At 47.9% G+C, this 26,188-nt stretch overlaps 1 protein-coding gene across 1 annotated transcript; it reads left to right on the top strand.

Annotated features, from left to right (window-relative positions):
* Positions 1–812: 812 nt before the first annotated feature.
* LOC128899640 (uncharacterized) lies at positions 813–25,098 on the top strand. Its single transcript, XM_054179259.1, has 5 exons — positions 813–895; positions 15,517–15,693; positions 22,840–23,272; positions 23,781–23,885; positions 24,739–25,098. Exons 1-5 carry the CDS (start codon positions 813–815, stop codon positions 24,901–24,903), a joined length of 963 nt encoding a protein of 320 aa, XP_054035234.1. The 3' UTR covers positions 24,904–25,098.
* The last annotated feature ends 1,090 nt before the right edge of the window (positions 25,099–26,188 follow it).

Below are 26,188 nucleotides of genomic sequence, written 5' to 3'. Positions count from 1 at the left end.
ATCTCATCAGGATGGGAAAGTAGGATGTTTAACCGCAGAAGGTGGGGCTGGCAGCTAGGCTACTGTATATAAGAAGTGTCTGATGCTCAATAAAGTTGGATTTCGTGGATCATATTGATCGTTGCTGACCCCTTCTTGCGACAAATGGCGCCTGAACAAGGGACCCCACAGAGAGGGTTCGACCCCACAGAGAGGGTCATAGACTCACAGAGAAGTCTGAAGGTTCCTCAAGGACTAAGTGTACGTTCATGAGCGCGGAGGCAAGAAGCCGGCCCGGGATAGCAGTACCGGAGGTTGATCACTCGGACAAAGAGAAGGAGGACAGCCTGGGAGCCGAAGACGCTGTAGACCTGGAACTGCTGATATAGAGACTGTGTGCACAGGTACTAATGCTAATATGGGCAGGCAGGCAGCGTATTACTCAAGTGCTTTTTAGAAAAGTGAAATATTAAAGGCATTGATTTAAAGAAAGAATTAGAGCCTTTGTTAGAATATGCTGAGAAGTTGGGATATTTTAAAGATCCCAAAGATGTTTTTGATAGAACACTGTGGAAGGAATTAGGACAAGATTTATGGATGAAAAGTATAGATGATGATAAGGCTGCTAAGAAGAATATTAAGCCATGGACAGCGCTTATGGTAACACTCGATCAGCATGCTGCAGAACAAAAAGCTGCTATTCAGGCACGGCAAAAATTACAACCAAATCGGGAAGAGGAAAAAGGGGCAGAGTCGGCAGGCCGACGGTAAACCCGGGCGGGCCGGCATCGGCGGGCCTGAGGAAAGGAGCAGCGGACACCGACGGGTAACGGATGGCGGCACTGAAGTTCGCGGACGTCGGTGAATATGGAACAAGAGGCAGCGCTCTCCTTATTTCAATGCTTTTTAGAAAAGCGTAAGGCGCAGATATCGCCCAAAGTAATTCCTGGGCTTTTGGCCCATGGATCCGCTTTAGGGGATTTCCCTAGCGGAGATAGTTATTTTGATGAAACTTGTTTGGAGAGACTATGGAAACAGACTGTGGGACTGTGTCACTATCAAGCTGCAAAAGCCGTGGCGAGAATGCATAAACTGTATTAAGAAATATAAACTAGAACAGCGAATGGCTGCTGCAGTTACAGCAAAGTTGTCAGGACGAGTTGCAGCCGGACGATGTGTTTCAAAGTATCGACCGATCGACCGGGGCCGCCCCCGATACATCTTGCGGCGGCCACATCGCGTTTTGCTAGCCACCACTGCCGTCTGCACCCAGCGGGGAAAAAGCCGAGAAAAGGCAGCTCTCGGAGGACCACAACACCGGCAGCGAGGGATTCAAGCAGCGCCGACTTTGTTTTACGGCCCCTCTGAGAAACAGCGGAGCGCTTGGGGGCTCGCGGTGACGGCGTTCTTACCACCGCACCCCGCCCGCCAGCCCTGCCGGCCCCCGCGGATACCAACGGCTCCGACCAAGGCAGTACCGGCTGACGCACCACTGATACCGGCGGCACCGACAGCAGCAGCAGCCCAGCGGCGCCCGCTTGCCCGGCCCCCGCCCCTTTCCCCCGCAGAGGCTCGCACCAGCAACCCCCCCTTCCCAGTGGCTTTAGCCGCAACTGTGCTCTGATTTAAAGCAACAGTGCTAATTTTCTCATTTCTGGTTGTAATGTCTTTCAGAGATTTGCTATTTAGAGTTTTGCTAAGCTTTTGTAATAACAATGATGAATGGTATGCATTTAGTACTTGTGGGTAATTAATGCATAGTGGTTGTACTGAGGTGTGAGTACTTAATGATGAGTTCACCTTGTGAGATTTTCTTTTGGTTCGAACCCTCTTGTCTTTGTTTTTGTGTCTGCCTAGGCATTTCAAAGGAGCTCCATGTAATATTGTAATAATGTTAAGGTTTGTAGTGAATAGGTATTCATTTTCTAAGGTATTCTTTAGCTAATGTAAGGTTTTTAGATTTCTTTCTTAGACATATACTACAAAAAAAAAAAAAAGAAAAAAAAAGTGAACAAAAAAAAAGGGTAACAAGTGCAAAGAAAAAGTTTAAACACACAAAAAATAACAGGTACAAAAACTCTGGATACAAAAAATAGAGTACTAAATAACAGAATAAAGTACTGAATACCAGAATAATAAACAAGAAGAGCAACAATAAAAATAAAAATATTAAAACCAAAATATGACAAGCTAAAAAATCATAAGGATTGCTGACAAAATAGCTGTTAACAAAAGCGTAAAAATTGCTAGTAATAAATAAAAAATAAGGATTATCAAGACTACTAGATTAAAACAAAAACTCTATAAAAAGAAGACATCAAGAAAGTTAAAATGCACAATAATAATAAAAGGAATTAATAGAAAAGCAGGTTACAAATATAATAAAAAGGCAAAAATACAAAATAAAAATAGAAAATAGATTAAATGAACTAAACATGCAAAAAAAAAAATTGAAGAGTGTAAGATCAAACAAAAAAAAGATTAAATACTAGATTAAAAAAAAAATAAAAATAAAAACGCGATTAGAATAACAAATTAAAATACAGATTTAAAATTACAATGACAGAATACAAATAATAATTAGGAAAGTAGACAAGAAATAAATTTTAAAAACAAATGACAAGTAGGTCGCCTCAAGCCTTCTTTCCCGCTACCTGCATTCATCGCAATAAACAATGGCAGAAGAATCAAGACTGTGAGGAAACTGCATTTCCCATGAAGCTGAACATCGATCATCTGGGATCACAAACGCCATTCAGAAGAATGTACCATGGCACCATGTGAATTAGGACTGAATATTATGGTTGTTTGATAACTTTGTCTTCTCTCTTGTTAACTAAGTGTGCCTCTGAATGCAGACATCCTAGAGGATAAAGTTTCATCTTTACATTTCGCCAAACAAAAATTGAACCAAAACAAAAAAAAGGGGGGGGAATAGAGAGAATACCCCCATAGCAGAAAAAAATTAGCTCATGGTAACCCTAGAGATGCTGTAACCCTAGAAACATCAACCCTAGAAGTGCTGTAACCCTCTCACCACAAGACACACAGCACAACTGTCATGAAATGACAACCAGCAAACCTGCTTAGCACTGACCTCAACGACTGTCACGATGACCCAAGATGTCAACAGAAAGCATCTAACTTCTAACTGAGTGTCGTGACTGCTTAACTGTTGCATGGATGTTAAGAGATTGGAATTACTAGGATGAGCAAAACACGTTATTTTGTGTAATTTTATATTGGGCAAAGCAATGAAGCTTTTTGCTCTTGCGGTTTGCCTGCAGATTTCTGCCTGTGAAGCTAGAGCCTGGCCAGATCTACCTTTACAGATTAAAGAAATCTTGCTGCCATTAAACAATTGATGATTTTTGACCATCCTAGAGAAAATAAAGATGCAACATACCCCTAAAGCAGATTGTAAAGATAGTGCTAAGGATTGCATTTGTGTCTTAATCTCTGTGTGCAATGTGTTCAGGCATAATCAAGTCTTCTCTGTCAATAAGTGAAATGTAAAGATTGGAACTATTAAGATCTAAGTTCTTCTTTACAATGTCTGTTATCTTTGACCATGTGTTATGCCAACGCTGTTAGAACATTCTAACCAGTTCAACTTAAGCACCGTGCCCTGTATGGGTGACATGGGCCAACATGACAGGCAGTAACAAATTTTGTTTGAGCTTGTAGACAGTGGGTTATACAATTGATAAAAGAAGTTTTAAGGTTTTTAGGTATTACTGTATTAATTTTGATTATTGTTAAGCCTGATTGAATTATGTAAAGTGTTCAAAGAATAACCCTTAAGGCCTTATTTGTAAAAAAAAAAAAAAACAAAAAAAAAAACAACAACACAAAACAAACAAACAAACAAACAAAAACCGGGGGAATTGTTGCAGAATGGCTTGCAAAGACATGGTTCTACGGAACAATGGTTTGAACAGAGTATGTAGGCCGGACTCCATCTTGTTATTTACTGCTCACAGTAAGCTAGTGTCCTGATGCAGCCAGGCCACCATGGCCTTGTAACTGTGCTTGCAGCTGCCTGCAAAGGATAACAAGATACCAAAGCAAGGTCACTACGCCCTTACAGGCGATAACAAGTAAAGAAGAATGTAAAACAGAATTCTTGTGATTATCTCATCAGGATGGGAAAGTAGGATGTTTAACTGCAGAAGGTGGGGCTGGCAGCTAGGCTACTGTATATAAGAAGTGTCTGATGCTCAATAAAGTTGGATTTCGTGGATCATATTGATCGTTGTCGACCCCTTCTTGCGACATGGATTTATGAAGGGCAAGTCTTGTTTGACCAATCTGATCTCCTTCTATAACAAGGTGACCTGCCTGGTGGATGAGAGAAAGGGTGTCAAAATGGTATCTACCTTGACTTTAGTAAGGTCTTTGACACATTTTCCCACAGCATCCTCATGGAGAATATGACTGATCACAGCTTGAATACATGCTATGTTGAGTAAAAAAAACTGGCTGAACAGCCAGGCCCAGAGAGTTGTGGTGAATGGATTTAAATCCAGTTGGCAGCCAGTTACGAGTGATGTTCCCCATGGCTCAGTACTGGGGGCAGTTCTGTTTAACATCTTTATCAAGGATTTGGATGCAGAGATTGAGTACACCCTTAGTACATTTGTTAATAACACCAAGTTAGGTGGGCATGTCAATCTGCTGGAGGGCAGGAAGGCTCTTCAGAGACATCTGGACAAACTGGATAGATGGGCTGAGTCCAACAGTATGAGATTCAATAAGGTCAAGTGTTGAGTGTTGTGCTTGGGCCACAACCCCATGCAACATTACAGGCTTGAGGAAATGGCTGGAGAGCTGCTCAGTGGTGAGGAACCTGGGGGTGTTGATTAAGGGCTGGCTGAATATGAGCTAGCAGTGTTCTCAGGTGGTCAAGAAGGCCAGTGGCATCCTGGCTTGTATCCAGAACAGTGCGGCCAGCAGGTCTAGGGATGTGATTGTCCTACTCTACTCAGCACTGGTGAGGCCACACCTTGAAAAATGTGTTCAGTTTTGGGCCCCTCACTACAAGAAGGACACTGAGGTGCTGGAGCATGTCCAAAGAAGAGCAACTAAGCTGGTGATGGGCTTTGAATACAAGTCCTATGAGGAACATCTGTGAACATCTGAGGGAACTGGGGTTCTCTAGTCTTCCGAAGAGGAAGCTGAGGGGAGACCTCATGACCCTCTACAACTATCTCAAAGGAGGCTGAAGTGAGGTAGGGGTCAGTCTCTTCTCACATGTAACAAGTGACAGGACAAGAGGAAACAGCCTCAAGTATGGCCAAGGGAGGTTCAGGATGGATATTAGGGAAATTTTCTTCACAGAATGGGTTCTCAGGCATTGGAACAGGCTGCCCAAGGAACTGGTGGAGTCACCATTCCTGGAGGTATTTAAAAGTTGTGTGGATGTGATGCTCAGGAACAAGGTTTAGTGCTAACAGCTAAGCAGTAGTGGTGGGATTGTGAGCTCTAGGCAAGTGGTTGGACTTGATGATCACAGGAGTCTCTTCCAACCTCAACAGTTCTATGATTCTACACTTAAGACAAATGAACATACACAGAGTTTATTAATAAAGTCAAAGCATTGCTAACATCAATTAGAAAGCAAGAGGGCAGCAGTCTCCTGTTTAACAGTAAATGTTATCTAGAAGGGTCTATCAATGTTTCAACTTGCAAGTAAAATTGCTAAAACTAAGGTCCACATTGTACCACGATGGTGCTTTAATGACATTCTTTACTTCTGTGCCAATTCACACAATCACCAAGGTTGGAAGAGACCTCAAAGATCATCAAGTCCAACCTGTCACCACAGACCTCATGACTAGACCATGGCACCAAGTGCCACATCCAATCCCCTCTTGAACACCTCCAGGGATGGTGACTCCACCACCTCCCTGGGCAGCCCATTCCAATGGCGAACGACTCTCTCAGTGAAGAACTATCTCCTCACCTTGAGCCTAAACTTCCCCTGGTGCAGCTTTAGACTGTGTCCCCTTGTTCTGGTGCTGGTTGCTTGAGAGAAGAGACCAACCCGCTCCTGGCTACAACCACCCTTCACGTAGTTGTAGACAGCAATGAGGTCTCCCCTGAGACTCCTCTTCTCCAGGCTAAACAATCCCAGCTCCCTCAGCCTCTCCTCATAGGGCTTGTACTCAAGGCCTCTCACCAGCCTCGTTGCCCTTCTCTGGACACGCTCAAGTGTTTCAATGTCCTTCTTAAACTGAGGGGCCCAGAACTGGACACAGTACTCAAGGTGCGGCCTAACCAGTGCTGAGTACAGGGGCACAATGACTTCCCTGCTCCTGCTGGCCACACTATTCCTAATGCAGGCTAAGATGCCATTGGCCCTCTTGGCCACCTGGCCACACTGCCAGCTCATGTTTAGGCGGCTGTCAATCAGCACCCCCAGGTCCCTTTCTGTTTGGCAGCTCTCCAGCCACTCCGACCCCAGCTTATAGCTCTGCATGGGGTTGTTGTGGCCAAAGTGCATCACCAGGCACTTGGATTTGTTGAATGCCATCCTGTTGGACTCTGCCCATCTGTCCAGTAGGTCGAGGTCCCTCTGCAGAGCCCTTCTGCCCTCTAACAGATAAACACCTGCTCCCAACTTGGTGTCATCTGCAAACTTGCTGATGACTGACTCAACCCCCTCATCCAGATCATCAATGAAGATGTTAAAGAGGATGGGGCTCAGCACCGATCCCTGGGGCACACCACTAGTGACTGGCTGCCAGCTGGATGTGGCACCATTCACCACCACTCTCTGGGCTCGGCCCTCCAGCCAGTTCCTAACCCAGCACAGAGTGCTCCTGTCCGAGCCATGGGCTGATAGCTTGGTCGGGAGTTTGCTGTGGGGGACAGTGTCAAAGGCCTTGCTGAAGTCCAGGTAGACCACATCCACAGGCCTCTCCACATCCACCAGACGGGTCACCTGATCTTAGAAGGAGATCAGGTTGGAGAGGCAGGACCTGCCCTTCCTAAATCCATGTTGGCTGGACCTGAGCCCTTGGCCATCCTTCAGGTGCACAGTTATTGTTGCCAAGATAATCTGCTCCATAATTTTCCCTGGCACTGAGGTCAGGCTGACTGGCCTGTAGTTTCCAGGTTCCTCTATCTGACCCTTCTTGTGGATGGGGATCACATTGGCCAGTTTTCAGTCATCTGGGACCTCTCCAGTGATCCAGCACTGGTGAAAAATGATGGAGAGCGGCTTGGCCAGCTCATCTGCCAGCACCCTAGGATGGATCCCATCCGGTCCCATGGACTTGTGAGTGTCCAAGTGGCTCAGCAGGTCCCAAACTAATTCCTCATGGATTTCCGGGGCAATACACTGCTCCCTGACCCCATCACCCAGCTCAGGAGGCCACTTGTCCTGAACTCCTCCTGCCTTACTGTTAAAAATTGAGGCAAAGAAGGTATTCAGGACCTCAGCCTTTTCCTCATCTTCAGTCACAGTGTTCCCCTCCAGGTCCAATAAGGAGTGGAGGTTCTTCTTGCCCCTCTTTTTAGCATTAATATATTTGTAAAAATACTTTTTATTATCTTTCACAGAGGTGGCCAGCTTAAGTTCTAACTGGGCCTTTGCCTCTCTAATTTTTCTCCTACATAATTTAACAACACCTCCCTGTCCTCCATGTGCCTTAGCATGTCATCTAGGAGGATCTGTTCCATGATCTTCCCAGGCACAGAGGTGAGGCTGACAGGATGATAGTTCCCTGGTATGGCAGCACTCTTTTCTCCCTTTTTAAAAGCAGGTGTAATGTTTCCTTTCTTCCAGTCCCCAAGGACTTCACCTAACTGCCAGGACTTTTTAAATATCATGGAGAAGGGCTTGGCAACTACATCAGCTAGTTCCCTCAGGACTCTGGGATGCATTTCATCAGGCCCCATAGATTTGCATATCTTCAGGTTCCTCAGATGATCACGCACCTTGTCCTCACAATGGGAAGGACTTTGTCTCCCTGGTCTCCAACTTGTGGTCCATCAACACGAGAGCAATGAGGAGAGGGGTTGTCAGTAAAGACTGAGGCAAAATTTTTTGAGAATCTCAGCCTTCTCCTCATCCATTGATACTAGTTCCCCACTGTTGCTCATTGGGGGGGGATGCTTTCTTTAACCTTCCATTTCTGGTTAAAGTACCTGTAGAAGCCTTTCTTGTTTTTCTTTACATCCCTTGCCAAGTTTAGTTCCAGCTGTGCCTTGGCCTTCCTCACCTCATCCCTACACTCTTCCAAGGATGGCTGTCCCTTCTTCCATTTCCTGTGTAGCCCTGACTTGCCTTTTAGTTTGACCAGCAGGTCACAGCTCAGCCATGATGGTCTCTTGCCTTCCTTGCTCAATTTCTTACACGTGGGGATTGAGATCTCTTGTGCTCTATAGAGAGCATCCTTAAAGATCTGCCAGCTCTGTTCCACTCCCTTGTCCCTAAGGGCTGTTTCCCACAGGGTCCTATTTACTAACTCTTTGAAAAGCTGTAAGGTGTCTTTCCTAAAATTTAGAGTCCTAACTACGCTTCTCATGGGCTTCATACCCCTTAGGACATTGAACTGCACTATCATATGATTGCTGCTGTCCAGGCTGCCTTTGCATCACCTTGTGTAGGGCTGTTAATTTCTTGTCTTAAGTTGTCATCTAGGCACTCTAAGAGCCTCCTGAATTGCCTACAGCTTACCATGCTACTTTTCCAACAGATTTCAGGATGGTTAAAATCCCCTAGAAGGATGAGAACCTGTGATCACAATGTCTCCTCAAGCTGGAGTAAGAAGGCTTCATCAGTAGGCTCTGCTTGATCAGGCAGCCTGTAGTAGACTCCTACCACAAGGCTCCCTTTGTTGTCCCAACCCTTAATACCTACCCATCACTTTCAACCTGCTCATGGCTATTCTTTAGTGACAACTCTTCACACTCTATCCACTTTACATAGAGGGGAACACTTCCACCCCTTCTCTCTCTCCTCAAGCTTCAATCCATTCTCTCTCAGCCTATCACTACAAGTCCTTAAAAAGTCCTTTCCTGGCTTTCTTGTAGGCCCCTTTAAGGTACTAGAAGGCCACTATAAAGCCTCCCTGGAGCTTTCTCTTCTCCAGGATGAGCAGTCCCAATAGGGCCTTATCCCAATAGGGGAGGTGCTCCAGCCCTCTGATCATCTTCATGGCCTTCCTCAGGACCCACTCTGGCAGTTCCATGTCCTTCTTATGCTGGAGACACCAGAACTGGATGCAGTACTCCAGGTGGGGTCTCATAAGAGCAGAGTAGAAGGGAAGAATCACCTCACTCATCCTGCTGGTAACACTTCTTTTGATGCAGCCCAGAATACGTTTGGCTGCCTGAGCTGCAAGCACACATTGCTGGCTCATGTTGAGTGTTTCATCAACTGACACCACCAAGTCCTCCTCCTTGAGACTGCTTTCAAGCCATTCCTCACCTGGCTTATATTTGTGCTTGGGATTGCTTCGACCCAGATGTAGGACCTTGCACTTGGCCTTCTTGAACTTCATGAGGTTGGTTTGGGCCCACCTCTCAAGATTGTCCAAGTCCCTCTGGATGGCATCCCTTCCCTCCAGCATGTCAACCAGACCACACAGCTTGGTGCCATATGCAAACTTGCTGAGGATGCAAACACTATGTGAACCCCCCCCTCCAAAGACCACAGGAACTGGAAGAGCTTGCTGATAGGCCCATGAATGGGAAACTATGTTTTGAGTTGTCTCACACAGAGAGGGCAGGTGGTGGCAGGAGCTCCCTTTGTCCATGGCTGTGGGAAAGATTATTGGGGTTACATGGCAAAGTTCTGGTAGCAAGGGGTGGCTTACGGGGTGGCTTCTGTGAGACCTACTTCAAAAAGGAGCTCTTGAAGGCACAGGAACTGGCAGTTCCCATGTGCCGAAAGATGAGCCGGCAGGGAAGGCGACTGGCCTGGATGAGCAGGCAGCTCCTCGAGGAATTAAGGGAAAAAAAGAGGCTGTATCACCTTTGGAAGGAGGGGAAGGCTTCTCGAGGTATGTTCAAGGAAGTGGTTAGATTATGTAGGAATAAAATTAGAGAGGCAAAGGCCCAGTTGGAACTGAAACTGGCCACCTCTGTCAAAGACAATAAAAAGCAATTTTACAAATATATCAACGCTAAAAAGAAGGGCAAGAAGAACCTCCACTCCTTACTGGACCTGGAGGGGAACACGGTGACAGAAGATGAGGAAAAGGCTGAGGTCCTGAACGCCTTCTTTGCCTCGATGTTTAACAGCAAGGTAGGAGTCCAGGATGAGTGGCCTCCTGAGCTGGGTAATAGGGTCGGGGAGCAGTGTAATGCCCCAGAAATCCATGAGGAATTAGTTCGGGACCTGCTGAGCCACTTGGACACCCACAAGTCCATGGGACCAGATGGGATCCATCCTCGGGTGCTGAGAGAGCTGGCAGATGAGCTGGCCAAGCCGCTCTCCATCATTTTCCTCCAGTCCTGGCTCACTGGAGAGGTCCCAGATGACTGGAAACTGGCCAATGTGGTGCCCATCCACAAGAAGGGACGGATGGAGGAACCCGGAAACTACAGGCCAGTCAGCCTGACCTCAGTGCCAGGGAAAGTGATGGAACAGATTATCCTGGAGGCAATAACTGCGCACCTGAAGGATGGCCAAGGGCTCAGGTCCAGCCAACATGGATTTAGGAAGGGCAGGTCCTGCCTCTCCAACCTGATCTCCTTCTATGATCAGGTGACCTGTCTGGTGGACGTGGGGAGGCCTGTGGATGTAGTCTACCTGGACTTCAGCAAGGCCTTTGACACCGTCCCCCACAGTAAACTGCTGGCTAAGCTGTCAGCTCGTGGTTTGGACCACAACACTCTGTGCTGGGTTAGGAACTGGCTGGAGGGACGAGCCCAGAGAGTGGTGGTGAATGGTGCCACATCCAGCTGGCGGCCAGTCACCAGTGGCATCCCCCAGGGATCGGTGCTGAGCCCCATCCTCTTTAACATCTTCATTGATGATCTGGATGAGGGGGTTGAGTCAGTCATCAGCAAGTTTGCAGATGACACCAAGTTGGGAATGGATGTTAGTCAGTTAGAGGGTAGAAAGGCTCTGCAGAGGGACCTCGACCGACTGGACAGATGGGCAGAGTCTAATGGCATGGCATTTAACAAGTCCAAGTGCCAGGTGCTGCACTTTGGCCACGGCAACCCCATGCAGAGCTACAGGCTGGGGTCAGAGTGGCTGGAGAGCTGCCAAACAGAGAGGGACCTGGGGGTGCTGATCGACAGCCGCCTAAACATGAGCCAGCAGTGTGCCCAGGTGGCCAAGAGGGCCAATGGCATCCTGGCCTGTATTAGGAATAGTGTGGCCAGCAGGAGCAGGGAGGTCATTGTGCCCCTGTACTCTGCATTGGTTAGGCCACACCTTGAGTACTGTGTCCAGTTCTGGGCCCCTCAGTTTAAGAAGGACATCGAGACACTTGAGCGTGTCCAGAGAAGGGCAACAAGGCTGGTGAGAGGCCTTGAGCACAAGCCCTATGAGGAGAGGCTGAGGGAGCTGGGATTGTTTAGCCTGGAGAAGAGGAGGCTCAGGGGTGACCTCATTGCCCTCTACAACTACCTGAAAGGTGATTGTAGACAGGAAGGGGTTGGTCTCTTCTCCCAGGCAACCAGCACCAGAACAAGAGGACACAGTCTCAAGCTGTGCCAGGGGAGGTTTAGACTCGAGGTGAGGAAAAAGTTCTTCACCGAGCGAGTCATTCGTCATTGGAATGGGCTGCCCAGGGAGGTGGTGGAGTCACCGTCCCTGGAGGTGTTCAAGGGGAGATTGGACATGGCACTTGGTGCCATGGTCTAGTTGTGGGGTCTGTTGGGACCGGTTGGACTTGATGATCCTTGGGGTCTCTTCCAACCTTGGTTATACTGTGAATACTGTGAATACTGAGACAATACCAAAGGCTGCTCCCTTGTCAGACAGAACCACTTCCAGCCAGCTCCAAGATGGATCCATTGCTGGCCAAAGCTGAGCCAGTCAGCAAACCTAGCAGTGTCTCTGTGACAGCATTTTTTTAAAGGGTCCAAAAAAACCCAAACAAAACCCCCTCAAAACCCAACCAAAAAACAACCCCACCCTATACAGCAGCTGTGAAGAAGTGAGAAAAATGCAAGAGAAACAACCCTGCAGACACCAAGGTCATTGAAGAAGGAAGGGGAGGAGGTGCTCCAGGTGCTGGAGTAGAGATTCCCCTACAGCCCATGGAAAAAGACTATTGGTGATGCAGGTTGTCTCTCTGCAGCCCACCAAACGCTACATTGGAGCAGATACCTACACTGTAGCCCATGGAAGACCCCAAGCTGGAGTAGGCTCCTGGCAGGAATCACAACCCATGGAGGAGCAGGGTTTCTGCCAGAAAGTGCAGTCTGTGGGGATCCATGCTGGAGCAGTCTGTTCCTGAAGGACTGTACCCCATGGAAAGGGATGGAAAGGGCTCATATTGGAACAGGTCTGGAAGGACTGTATTCTGTGCGAGGGGCCCCATGCTGGAGCAGGGGAACAGTGTGATGGAAAAAGAGCAGCAGAGATTCACAGACTGCAGTGTGTTGAAAGGGACCCTAAAAGGTCATCTTGTCCAACCCCCCTGCAGTAAGACATCCAACTAGATCAGGCTGCCCAGGGCCACATCGAGTCTGATCTTGAATGTCTCCAGTAAAAGGGCCTCAACCACATCTCTGGCCAGCTTGTTCCAGTGTTTTACCACTCTCATTGTAAAGAACTTCCTCCTTATGTCCAATGTAAATCTACCCAGCTCCAGTTTAAAACCATTGCCCCTCATCCTATCACAACAAGCCCTTCTAAACAGTCACTCCCCAGCCTTCCTAGAATAGAATAGAATAGAATAGAATAAACCAGGTTGGAAGAGACCTTCAAGATCATCGCGTCCAACCCATCAACCAATCCAACACCACCCAAACAACTAACCCAAGCACCAAGCACCCCATCAAGTCTTCTCCTGAAAACCTCCAATGACGGCGACTCCACCACCTCCCCAGGCAGCCCATTCCAATGGGTAATCACTCTTTCTGTATAGAACTTTATCCTAACATCTAGCCTGAACCTCCCCTGGTGCAGCCTGAGACCGTGTCCTCTTGTCCTGGTACTGGCTGCCTGGGAGAAGAGACCAACATCCGTCTGTCTACAACCTCCCTTCAAGTAGTTGTAGAGAGTAATAAGGTCACCCCTCAGTCTCCTCTTCTCCAGGCTAAGCAAGCCCAGCTCTCTCAGCCTCTCCTCGTAGGGCTTGTGTTCCAAACCCCTCACCAACTTTGTTGCTCTTCTCTGGACTCGTTCCAGCAAGTCAACATCCTTCCTAAACTGGGGGGCCCAGAACTGGACACAATACTCGAGGTGCAGCCTAACCAGTGCAGTGTACAGGGGCACAATGACCTCCCTGCTCCTGCTGGACACACTGTTCCTGATGCCATTGGCCCTCTTAGCTGCCTGGGCACACTGCAGGCTCATGTTCAGCCTACCGTCAACCAGCACCCCCAGGTCCCTCTCTGCCTGGCTGTTCTCCAGCCACTCTGACCCCAGCCTGTAGCTCTGCATGGGGTTGTTGTGGCCAATGTGCAGAACCCGGCACTTGGATGTGTTACATCCCATGCCGTTGGACGCTGCCCATCTGTCCAGCCTATTGAGGTCCCTCTGCAGAGCCTCTCCACCCTCCAGCAGATCAACTTCTGCCCCCAGCTTGGTGTCGGCAGCAAATTTACTGATGATGGACTCAAATGCCCTCGTCCAGATCATCAATAAAGATGTTAAAGAGCATGGGGCCCAGTACTGATCCTTGGGGCACACCACTAGTGACTGGCTGCCAGCTGGATGTGGCACCATTCACCACCACTCTCTGGGCTCGGCCCTCCAGCCAGTTCCTATCCCATCGCAGTGTGCTCCCATCCAAGCCATGGGCTGACAGCTTGGCCAGGAGTTTGCTATGGGGAATGGTGTCAAAGGCCTTGCTGAGGTCCAGGTAGACTACATCCACAGGCCTCCCCACATCTACCAGGCGGGTCACCTGATCATAGAAGGAGATCAGGTTGGTCAGGCAGGACCTGCCCTTCCTAAACCCATGCTGGCTGGACCTGATCCCTTAGCCATCCTCTAAGTGCTGTGTGATTGCACTCAGGATGACCTGTTCCATAATCTTTCCTGGCACTGAGGCCAGGCTGACAGGCCTGTAATTCCCTGGCTCATCCAACCGGCCCTTCTTGTGGATGGGTACCACGTTGGCCAGCTTCCAATCATCTGGGATCTCTCCAGTGAGCCAGGACTGATGAAAAATCATGGAGAGTGGCTTGGCCAGCTCATCTGCCAGCTCTCTCAGCACCCTAGGATGGATCCCATCTGGTCCCATGGACTTGTGGGGATCCAAGCTGCTGAGGAGAACTCCAATCACTTGCTCATGGAACACAGGGAAACTATGCAGCTCCCTGGCTCCTTCTGCCAGCTCTGCAGGCCAGCTGTCTGGTAGATGTTCTGTCCTGCTAGTAAAAATTGAGGCAAAGAAGGTGTTAAGTACCTCTGCCTTTTCCTCATCCTGTGATACAACATTTCCCTTCATGTCAACCAAGGAGTGGAGGTTGTCCCTGCCCTTCCTCTTGCTATTAATATATTTATAGAAGGACTTTTTGTTGTCCTTCACATCAGAGGCCAGTTTAAGCTCCAAATGTGCTTTTGCCTCCCTAATTTTCTTCCTACATGCCCTAGCAACATCTTTAAACATTCCATGGGTTGCCTTACCTTTCTTCCAAAGGTGATACACCCTCTTTTTTTCCCTTAATTCTATTGAAAGTTCATTACCCAACCAGGCTGGCCATCTGCCCCGGCGGCTCATCTTCCGGCACATTGGCACAGCCTGTTTCTGCGCCTTCAACAGTTCTTTCTTGAAGCAGGTCCAGCCCTCCTGGACCCCTTTATTTTTAAGGGCTTTATCCCAAGGAACCCTCTGAATTATTTCCTTGAGCAACCTGAATTCCGCCCTCTGGAAGTCCAGAGTGGAGGTCTTCTTGCTGCCCCTCTTAGTTTGACCGAATACCGAAAATTCAATTATCTCGTGGTCACTGGCCCCTAAACAGCCTCCGACCACCACATCACCCACCAGCCCTTCCCTGTTGGTGAAGAGGAGGTCAAGCATAGCCTTGCCCCTGGTAGGCTCATGCAGCACCTGGGATAAGAAGCTGTCCTGCATGCACTCTAAGACTCCATGCACCCTAGACTGTCTCCTCTCTGCTGTGTTGAGATCCCAGCAGATGTCAGGCAGGTTGACGTCGACCATGAGGACAAGGTCAGGAGATCTTGAGACAACCTTAAGCTGCCTATAGAATGCTTCATCAACATCATCCTCCTGGTTGGGTGGTCTATAACATACTCCAACCAGGATGTCTGCCCTGCCGGTCTTCCCTCTAATTCTTGCCCACAAGCATTCAACCCGATCATCCCTAATCTCCAGCTCAATGGCATAAAAAACTCACGTACGGGCGAACCCCGTCTCCCACAACCGCTACAAGGTGCGCCAGCGGCCGCTCCAAACCGCCGCGCCCTTGCCCTGCCCCGCGGGTCCCCTGCCTGACCCGGGGGAAAGCCACCGAGAAGCCAGCCGGCCCCCTGCTCAGCCGCCTGGCGGGTGGCTTGGAGCAGCTGCTCGGCAGCACTGCTCCGGGAGTGCCTGGCATGCAGCTCCCCCTGTAGGTCTCCTTCAGATACTGAAATGTAGCTATAAGGTCTCCCCAGAGCCATGCTTTCTCCAGGCTAAATAACCCAAATTCTTTCAGCCTGTCTTTATAGGAGAGGTGCTCCAGCCTTCTGATAATCTTGGTGGCCTGGCCCTCCTCTGGACCTGCTCCAGTAGGTCCATGTCTCTCTTGTGTTGGGGGCCCTAGAGCTGGACACAGTATTCCAGGTGAGGTCTCACCAGAGCAAAGTACAGGGGCAAAATCACCTTTCACAGAAGGAGGTAGTAGAAGAGTCAAGAGTGAAGGTAATCCTACAAAGAAGGGGGGGAAGGCATTTTTAGTTTTGTTTCTCACTATCCTACTCCAATATTAATTGGCAAGAAGTTAATCTTCCCCAAGTTGAGTCTATTTTGCCTGTGATGGTAATTGGCAAGCGACCTCCCTGTCCTTATCCCAACCAATGAACTTTTAATCTTATTTTCTCCCCCTCTCCTGCTGAGTGAGAACATGGCCTGGTGGGCACCTGGCAGCCAGATAGGGTTAACCCACCAGTTATATACCTCATTCAATAAAGAAAGCATTCACACTTACTGCTTCCAAAAAAACTTTTCCCCTTAGGGGAATGGGGTGGAACACAGCAGCAAGTACCTACATTTGGGAACAATATATTCTAGGATTGCTGAGCACTTAACACGTTTAACAACTGGCAAGGTTATATTTGTGTGCCCCTCCCCTCCAAAAAAAGAGGATTAAATTAAGTTTTTAAAACCACATACAAAAATAAAAATAAATTTAAAAGTCAGAGATTAACCAGCTAGCATGATGCTGAAGCAAGAAGGACTAATGCAATTACTGTCTAGTAGCTAGTATGAGGCTATGTTTTGGATTTGTGCTGAAAACAGTTTTAATAATACAGAGATATTTTCGTTGTTGCTGAGTAGTGCTTACACAGAGTCGAGGCCTTTTCTGCTCTTCACATTGCCCTGACAGTGAGTAGACTGAGGGTGAATGAGAAGTTGAGAGGGGACACAGCTGATCTCAACTGACCAAAGGGATATTCCATAACATATGATGTCATGTCCAGCAATAAAACTAGGGGGGGGTTTGGAAGGGGGACCACTGCTCACAGAGTCGATTGGTGGTGAGCGACTGTTTTCATTTGCATCACCTGTCTTTCCTGGGCTTTATTTTCCTCTCTTTTTTTCCTTACCGTTATTATAATTTCTTTTTCATTATTAAACTGTGTTTATCTCAACCCACAAGTTTCTCATTTCTACCCTTGCAATTCTTTGCCATCCCACCAGCAGGCAAGCAGCTGTGTGATGCTTAGTTGCCAGCTAGGGCTAAACTATGGCAATACGTAAGGGTGGAAAAAAGGGGGGGAGGGGGTATTCTCAGTTTAATTTATGAACCAAATCACTGTTCACAAGTCAGCAGTTAACCTGAAAAAAAATTTGCTCTTAAGCACAGCGCACATTCCCCAACACACAAGCAAATGTTTCCCACCATACTACGCTATTCACAAATCAAATACATCCTCAATTTCACCTAATAATGGTAGTTACTGCCACTAAAATAAGTGGGTTTACATATCATCATTTTTAGTGTCAGTCACAAGGTTAAAACAAAAAATGGTTAAAAGCAATTCAAACATATGAGGATATCATTAATTTCCTTTAAACAAACTCAACCTTTTTTCATCTGTGCAAACAAGTTGTTCTATGACTAATAGAACTAATGGTCTAGTTTCTTTCGCATTAAAGATTTTACTTTCCTTCATCATAACATTAACATACCCCTTGATACCTCCAGTTCTCACTCACAATCTTTTCAACATTTTCCCCAGCTGACTCCACACTGTCTAACTGGGTAAGAGGCAGCCATTACTACATGACTGAAGCTAACTCAAAACAAGCAAGTTTTGAGCTCACCATACTGTCTCAGACACTTATTTAGGGCCCTTCTCTACCTTCATGTAGCCATCAATTTATGCTTATTTTTATTTTTAAGAACACACATAAGAAATTAATTTCTTTACCCCTCTGCAAAACATAGCACAAATCATTCACAAATGAGGAATGACAGGTTGATTATGAATAGCTGGGGAGGGGGGTGTTTGGGGGAGGCTTTTTTGTTTGCAATTGTTTGGGGTTGTTTGGTTGTTTGGTTTTGGGGGTTGGTTTGTTTTTTTAAACTATGCCCTTCTAAAAGGGGTAAACTGCTCATAGCAAATTCACTTTTTTTTCCAACTAGTCAACATTTGAGAATCACATTTGAGGCTATATAGTTTCCACATAAATATTTTTAATATATTCCTTAAGTAGCTTCCTAGAGAGTCTAATATTTTGGTCTAATATTACTTTAGTCCAGAAGGATTGTTATGCATATATTTCAAAGTTAGAATAAATATTGTGTTTAAATAGCATCTATTTATTTTTTAACCTTCCCATCCACAACTTTAATTCTAAGAAACATAGGTAGACAATTATGTAGGACTCCTGAAAAATACCATTCTAGAGCACCCATGGGTAATCGAACAGAATTTCTAGATCTTGGTTTCTCAGTCACCCAGATTTCACACCCAGAGGAGAAAAAAACCAACCAAATAAATTATTTGAGACTATGCATACAGTTATGGAATATACATTTCCCAAAACAAAAATATGTGTGAACTAGCAAAGGGCATCCATGTATTATACAGCCATAGTATTAAAAGGTTGTTTCCTTTTTCATAGGATATTCTGAAGCAACATCAATTACTTTTGAAACGAGAGACCGACTGCAACCGTTATTCTGTAGCACAACTCATTGACAAACAGAAATTGTTAGTAGAAGACTACACCGTTCAAACACGGGGGGGGGAGAAGGACAATAAAACCCACAAACATTACTTTTTTAATCTACCAGTGCTACTTCAATTCCTACTTCTCACAGGACTTGAAAACCTAAACCATATACAGCATCGAAACCCCACACCTATATAACGAATAATTCAGCAAGGAATACGCCCACTCCATTCTGACTAGAAACGGATTCCCTCCTGCTCCCAACAGCGGGGGTTCAATCAGTGGAAATCCATTAATGGGGTGGAGGAAACTCTCCAAACGCGACTCGGGGAGCTCTTATGCTAACTCCATCACCACCTCACCACAAACATTCCTTCTTACCCTGCGGAGTTACACACTTAAGCCAACCCACAGTAATGGGGACAAGACTCTATCAGAAGAATACAGGAGCACGCTGACCAGGCATCCGGAAAGAAAAAAGCGTTACCACTCCTCCAGAAAACAGACAATTTAAAGGTTAGAATAGGAAAGGGAAGGATGAAAACAGAAGGGGAAGGTGGAAGGAGAAGTTTTTAGGCATTTTTTAAAGGAAAAGATACCTTTTTTCTGCAGCAAAAGCTACCCTTTAAGCACAAAAAAAGGAAGGGCATTTAAGGAGAAAAACAACAAAACCAACACGAAAAAAACCCGCCAGTAGCTGTTAAAACACCGTCGAACCCACCGAGGCGATAACGTGCATTTTCTGCATCACAGAAAGTACAAACACAGCCTACTCCCACCCGAACCGGTATCGCGTCATGTCTGTCGTCCCCCCCCCCAGCACCAGAGGATGTCAGACTGACCTGTTAACAAATGGCAGCAACGGCGACAGAAGAGGAGCAACGCTGTGCCCGGCCGCTAAGGAGGAGGAGCAGAAATCTTCAGGAGGTGGATTCCCGTCCTCTTTTCCTTCCAGTTATCTTTATTTTTCTTTTTTCTCTAACCTCTCCAAAAAGAAGAGAATGGAGAAAGAAGGAAAAAAGAAAGGGGGGGGGGGGGGGGGGGGGGGGGGGGGGGGAAGAGACAAAGAAAAAAGAAAATAAATACTATCTTATCTCCACTATTCCAACTCAGACTTTAAAACAAAGAGACGGAAATAGCCGAGTGAGGATCGAATGAAGCCGAGTGAGCACGTCATGCACACAGCGCATGCGTACTGTGTGTATACACACGCTAGGATCTATATCCTTGCTTCTCTTGGTATATGGGATTGGTTTCACGTTATCCATTTCTCCTCTGTTATGTGTGTGTTACAAGGGGAGCAGTGACTTTACAGTTTCCCCCTAAACTTGGGGTGGAGAATACCTCTGTGCTGTACTCTGTATTTCTTCCTAGGGTGGCCACTTCTGATTTCCCAGCCCAGTATTGCTCTCCCTCATGCATGCATGCTTTTTCAGGTAGCATCCTTGTATGTTATCTTTTTGTCAAGATGGGGGCAATTGGGAGAGGGGTGAATTTACCCAGAAAAATAACCCTTGCACAGTGCATGCTTTTCCCTTGTCCCATTTAGCCTTCCTGACATACAAGGATGGGCACTCCTGGCACTGCTTTCCCAAAACCTGTATCTTTTCCACATGCAAAGACAAGCAACCCTGAACAATGCTCCCCAAATTTGCGTATTTCCACATATAGGGACACTCATCACTGTAACAAATAGTGTGATAAACAGGGAAAGACATTTCTACATGGCATTTCTAACATCTTCACATACTGGGAGGACAAACACTTGCAACAAACAAGGAAAGAAATCACTGCTGTGAGAAACGAGCTCACTGCTAAATTTTAAATACAACCACTTTATCATAAAATAAAGGCAAAACAGTACGGGGTGCATATCTGGTTTGCTAGAGGCGCCCCATAACAACACGAGTTGAACTTATATAGACGTCAAACATACATATTCACACATATTCATACCTTTCCCCAGTACATTCCCACCCTTCTCCATCAGGGCTGGAACAAAACTTGCCCTTTTGACCTGGCCATCCTTCCGACATGTTGGCGCCTCACCTTTCTCTCACAATACACAACCCCACACAATAAAGATCACAATCAACCAATCAGCCCAAAGATCGAACCTCACGGTCCCCAGTAATTCCCCTTGCAAAAGCCAAATATTAAAAACAATTTCTCACAATCCCTCCCCTTCTTTCTACTACATTTGTCTTGAGCCATAATAACCTAAGAAATCCTCCCAAGAGGATCCATTTTTTTCTACCTGTTTCAAATGTGGGGCTGGAACTTCTCACACTGCCATAGTCCACCAACACCTTTATTTACATGGGAAGAAACCCTGCACAACCAACAGGTTTTCTCCACCAACAACCTCCACACAGGATTTAATACATCCTGGCCTGCATCAAGAATAGTGTGGCCAGCAGGAGCAGGGAAGTCATTGTGCCCCTGTACTCTGCACTGGTTAGGCCACACCTTGAGTACTGTGTCCAGTTCTGGGCCCTTCAGTTTAAGGAGGACATTGAAACACTTGAACGTGTCCAGAGAAGGGCAACGAGGCTGGTGAGAGGCCTTGAGCACAAGTCCTATGAGGAGAGGATGAGGGAGCTGGGATTGTTTAGCCTAGAGAAGAGGAGGCTCAGGGGAGACCTCATTGCCCTCTACAACTACCTGAAGGGTGGTTGTAGCCAGGAGGGGGTTGGTCTCTTCTCTCAAGCAACCAGCATCAGAACAAGGGGACACAGTCTCAAGCTGCATCAGGGGAGGTTTAGGCTCGAGGTGAGGAGAAAATTCTTCACTGAGTCATTTGCCATTGGAATGGGCTGCCCAAGGAGGTGGTAGAGTCACCATCCCTGGAGGTGTTCAAGAGGGGATTGGATGTGGCACTTGGTACCATGGTTTAGTCATGAGGTCTGTGGTGACGGGTTGGACTTGATGACCTTTGAGGTCTCTTCCAACCTTGGTGATTGTGTGATTCATTCATACTACAAAAAAGCACCAGAACAATCTCTCAACATTAATCCCACACATGCAATGTACCAACTTCTGCACTAGATTCTCTAGGAGTAATCTTTCTAACTATAGTACCTGGGGACCACTAGTCTGGGTGACTACATGTGATAATGGTTTCCAAAATTGTCAGTGTGAGAAAGATGATTCAGATATCATTGCTCAGTAGCAGACATGGTGCAGAATCTGGCTTTGGTTATGATTACAGCTGAAATGGGAGGGATGTGTACCTTGATAAACACCAGTTGTTGCACTTATGTAGATAAGTAAGGACAAATTAAAACTGATGTACAAAAATAAGGGAACAAGGGAAAGTATTACATGAGGTGAACAAGGATGATACATCATATGGATCTCCAGACCTCTGAGATGAATTAACCTCATGGATACCCAAGATTTTCTGGTTCAAAAGTTGTTGCTGGGAATTGTAATGATTATTTTATGAATAGTATTACTGTTAGTTTTGATTAAGACAGTTGTGTGTACTAGACCGAGTGGTATGGAATCATACCAGAAGGATAAAAATGATACACTTAAGCATGAGCTGGAAACAGGACATTATTTTAAGCAAATACAGTACAGGAACATACTACAGGAAGTAAGAGAGGAAGTGATGAGCAAAAATTTCATTTAAAAAAATCTTAGAGAGTTTAACAGAGTACCAGAGGCCTAAGGAGCTACCTGTTATTAGCGGGAATGCAGGGAGGGGGAGAGATTTAGACAAATAGCATTTCCATAGATAATAAATAACAAGATTTTTCTGTAGCTTACTTCTGTTAGTCTTACATAACCTTTTGTATAGATAGAAGACATCTGGACATTTTGTATACTTCTGTCGCTTTTAGATAGACAACATCTGTAAGGATAGAAAACATCGAGGCTTTTATGCAAAATATCAATATACCTCTGTCATTTGAGACAAATAATTTATTGAATATCAACTTGCACAAAACTCTCTGAAGGTATACAAGTCTTTTGGAAATATCCAACTTGTGTCGGGCGCCGAAAAGAGAAGCATAATAAAAGAAACTTACTGATTCTCTTGTCTTTCTCTAAGTTGCTACAAGGCCCTACCCAGCTTACCGCAAATCCGATTTTGATCCGCCCTCCAGCCCTCAAGCCACCAGTGCCGGGGACACACTTTGTACTTTATTTTCTCCCAGGAGGCGTGCAGCTTAGAGACGTCTGCAGCTGAAGCGGGGCTTTCAGGCAACCGCTGAGAGCAACTTCTGTTGGTTGTGCGAAACGTTCTGGAATATTAAAACCTGGCCTATTTTGGCCTGGCCCGGCCCGGCCAAAGCAGTCATTTGACTGGAGGGAGCAGCACCGGAAAGGCGCCAGCACGTCTGGGGTGGACTTGACGAGAAAGAGTACTTCTAGCCAGAGCGGCCTCTTCTGAGCCCTCGTGGAGCGCCCATCGCGTCGCGGCACTAGGCGGCACAGATCCCGCCGCGGCGGCACGCCCAACGTCTTCTGTCTCCGCGCCCAGGTCGGATCCCTCCGCGCCCCGCGGCAACGCAAACTCCCTGAGCCCCGGCAAGCGCCAGGTCGAGGAGGGCGGGCCCGCCAAGGGTCAAGCGAAAACGACAGGCGAGACAGCCAATCGAGACGCGGGATCGGGCGGCAGCGATGTGGCGAGCCAATGGGCGCCGCGGAGGGCCTGGCCGGGTGGAGGAAGCGCGGGGGCGACGGCGAGCGTCGTCGTGGCCGAGGAGATTTTCGGGGCGCGGGCCGTCCAGCCCGGTGGTGTCTTCGGGAAGGTCATCGGAAGGCGTTCCGCCGCCTACGTCATCGACGAGGAGGTAGCGGCGGCTTTGCTCTGTGCGCGGTTCCTCTTCCCTTGCCCCCCCTCCCCCGCCCCCCGCGCTCGTAGGCACGCTGAGCCGAGGACCCGTTGCGCGGTGCCCGGGAAGGCGGCAGGGCGGGAGGCGGCGTTGCTGCGGGTGGGTGGAGGGACGGGGCCTCTCTGGGTTGTGGCGCTCTCTACTGCACCGTCCCGAAAAGATCGCGCTTAGGACATGATCAACCCAAAGGAAAACGCCCGGGAGGTCACCGATGTGAAGTACTAGCCCGTCTCCTTGCCCCCATCATCGTGCGGGCCGAATCCGTCTTCCGGAGGGGTCTCTGTAAAGATGTTGTATTTTGCCTATGGAAAGTATTAATAGCTCGTAAGAAAAATCAACGTGTCGGCTTGCGTTTGGGGTATCTGGCAATCTGCTTCTGTAGGAGTTCTGTGGGGCCTATGGCTTTGCTTAAGCTATTGCCTTTCTCTGGAGCCAGTTGCAGTTTAACTCTTTGCTCTCCCTCCAGTGCCTTGTGTTCCTCGATCTTTCCGCCCACGCCCCGCCGCTTTTCCTGGTCATGCCCGCGGAGCCAATTATCAGGTTATCTAAAGCAGAAGATTCTGGCCAATCCGTAAGTACCGTGGAAGGTTTCTGTACGCTAAACCGTAGCGGTAATTAGTTCCTAATTGACTATAGACTCTTTCCCATCCCCCCTTTTCTTCTTGATAGGGCACAGTAGGCTATTTTGGGGGGTTCTGGTGCTACAGTTCCAAGCCTGTAGCTTGGAAGGGAGTTGAGCTTTTTGACTCAAAGTAGCCGTATAAAGCAACGCCCATCCCTGGGTACGCGCTTCCGGTGCAAAATGCAGCGTTGTTTTGGAGCGCGGTCTGTTGCCTGCTGTCGTGCTTTAGAGTAAGAGTAGCAGTACTTTGTCTAATCTGGAGGAGAGGGCTTGGGGGTTTTGGCAGGTCAGGGGCGAGGAAGGGCAAAGCTGGTTGAGAGGTGCTGGATGCTTCCCCTTTTAGCCCTAGAAGTCAATTTCAAAGACTCTGTAGCCCCATGCAAAAGGCAGCCTAAAGTTTGTTTCCCACCAGAGTCGCTCATGTTGCCCAAAGATACAACGGAGCTGGGGGTGGGGTGGGGTGGGGTGGGGTGGGGTGGGGTGGGGGTGCTTCAAGCTGGAGACAAACTCAGCTTCTGAGGCTGTTTTGAAGTGCTTGGAAAAGACTGCATAGCTTTTTCCCCACCCCCACAGCGTGCATGATCGGTCTTTGTAGCTTTGCATGGACGATGTCAGTTGGAGGCGGGTGGGCGTCGGGCTGGCCGTCCCGTAATTTGAAGCACGGGGCTTGAATTGGTAGGAAGGGGCTAACTGGTTTCTCTGGGTGGTTCTCTTGCTTTCGTTCCTTCCCTTCCTGCCCTCTCCCCAAGTTGTGTGTGGCTTTTAGTTTTCGTTCTTTATGGTTTTGTACTTCCTTCTCCAGCTTCCTGGGCGTTTGGTGACTGTCGGCAAGAAGCGTGCCGCTCGCCTGGGCCTGAGCGATGGATTCCGGGTGGCTGTGGATGAAGGGCCCGAGGGTGGGCAGTCCGCCTCTCGCGTACATCTACATATTGCGGGCGGCCATCGTTTGGGCTGGCCGCCTGGCTAAGATGCTTGCCGCGCAAGAGTTGCTGCAGGTGGACAAATCGGCACCGAATGGATTTCGTCTGTTGCCCGTCGATCCAGCCACCGTTGACGTCTGAGCTTTGGCGAGGCGTGTCCGCGGGAGGTAATAAAAGCTTTGAGCAGCATTTGCACAATAAAGATTTAACATGGGGATATCAACTCCGTCCCGTGCGTCTCACTGAGGGGAAATAGTTCTGCAAGTTAAAAGGGGGTCTCCCCGGGGTGTAAGTATTGCGGAGCGTGTCAGTCTCTTTAACAGCCTTCTAGAGCTAGAGAAAGACTCGCCCAGTCATTTGAAGCGTGACGCTGGATCCAGCACGCAGTCTCCTGCGTCGTGTAGGAAGCTAGCTCTTAGCTTTTTGGAAGGGGTACGCAAACGCACGTAAAGCTGGTGTAGGCTGCTGCTGAACCTTCAGAAAATACTGTACGTGACGCTCCAGGCGTGCCGCACGAAGGGTGCTTTGGGCACAGCGCAATGTGTTGGAAGCATCCGCCTCCCGTTGGAGCGCTTTATCAGTGGCCGTGGGCTAAGGCCCCGTTGGTATCCCTTTTCTGGAGAGGAGGGATATGGTGGGAGCAAGCAATTGGCCTGAATGGCAGGTGCGGTGCTGTGGGAGCACTGCTCGGCAGTAGCCAAACCACGGGTGCCTTATCAACACCCTTCTAGCTACGACTACAAAGCACAGCGCTACGAGGGCTGCTACGGGGGAAGTTGCCTCCATCCATCCCACCCAGACCCAAGCCCAAACCGATGCTACAGCGCAGGGATGCAGCCAACTTCATCTTTCTTTAACAGCTATCAAATACAGGGAGATTGGGCGTGGGCGTGCAGGGCTATCCTTTGTTGCCCTGGAACGCTCCGTTACCCGGGCACCTGAGACGCCCACCGTGAGGAGTCCTCGTCCCTTCAATAGCCCCGAGCGGTCAGGTGAAGTTTGGTGATGGGGGTGTGTCAGTAACCCCAGAGCTTCACCCTTATTTAATCTTCCCCGGGAGGAGGTGGAAAGGATTGACCTGAAGGAGGTGGAAAGGGGCACGTGATGGTTCCTTGAAACCGCACTGGTGCAGTGTTTGCTTACTGAAGAGTGGAGCTAGGTAAGGTCTCTTGTTCTGTCCGTGTAAAATGCCTCGGGTATCTAGAAAGAGTTCCCGCTCCGGGGGGCGGGGGAATTAATTTTGAAGAAGCTCGCTGTGGCTTATACGTTCAGAGAGACTGCCTGGAGACCATAGGTTTTAGAAGCCTGTGGCGCCTGGTGGAATTGATGTCT

The sequence above is a fragment of the Dryobates pubescens genome, assembly GCF_014839835.1.
Source record: "Dryobates pubescens isolate bDryPub1 chromosome W unlocalized genomic scaffold, bDryPub1.pri SUPER_W_unloc_1, whole genome shotgun sequence".
Taxonomy (NCBI): Eukaryota; Metazoa; Chordata; class Aves; order Piciformes; family Picidae; genus Dryobates; species Dryobates pubescens.
This window is presented reverse-complemented; position numbering and strand designations above follow the sequence as displayed.

What these genes read in the sequence shown, in the direction of transcription:
- LOC128899640 (XM_054179259.1), top strand. Translation starts at nt 813, where the DNA reads ATGGCGGCACTGAAGTTCGCGGACGTCGGTGAATATGGAACAAGAGGC. An exon ending in TCAATGCTTTTTAGAAAAGC is followed by an intron (nt 896 to 15,516) that starts GTAAGGCGCAGA and finishes AACCGCTACAAG; the next exon opens with GTGCGCCAGCGGCCGCTCCA. An exon ending in CAGAAGATTCTGGCCAATCC is followed by an intron (nt 23,886 to 24,738) that starts GTAAGTACCGTG and finishes TTCCTTCTCCAG; the next exon opens with CTTCCTGGGCGTTTGGTGAC.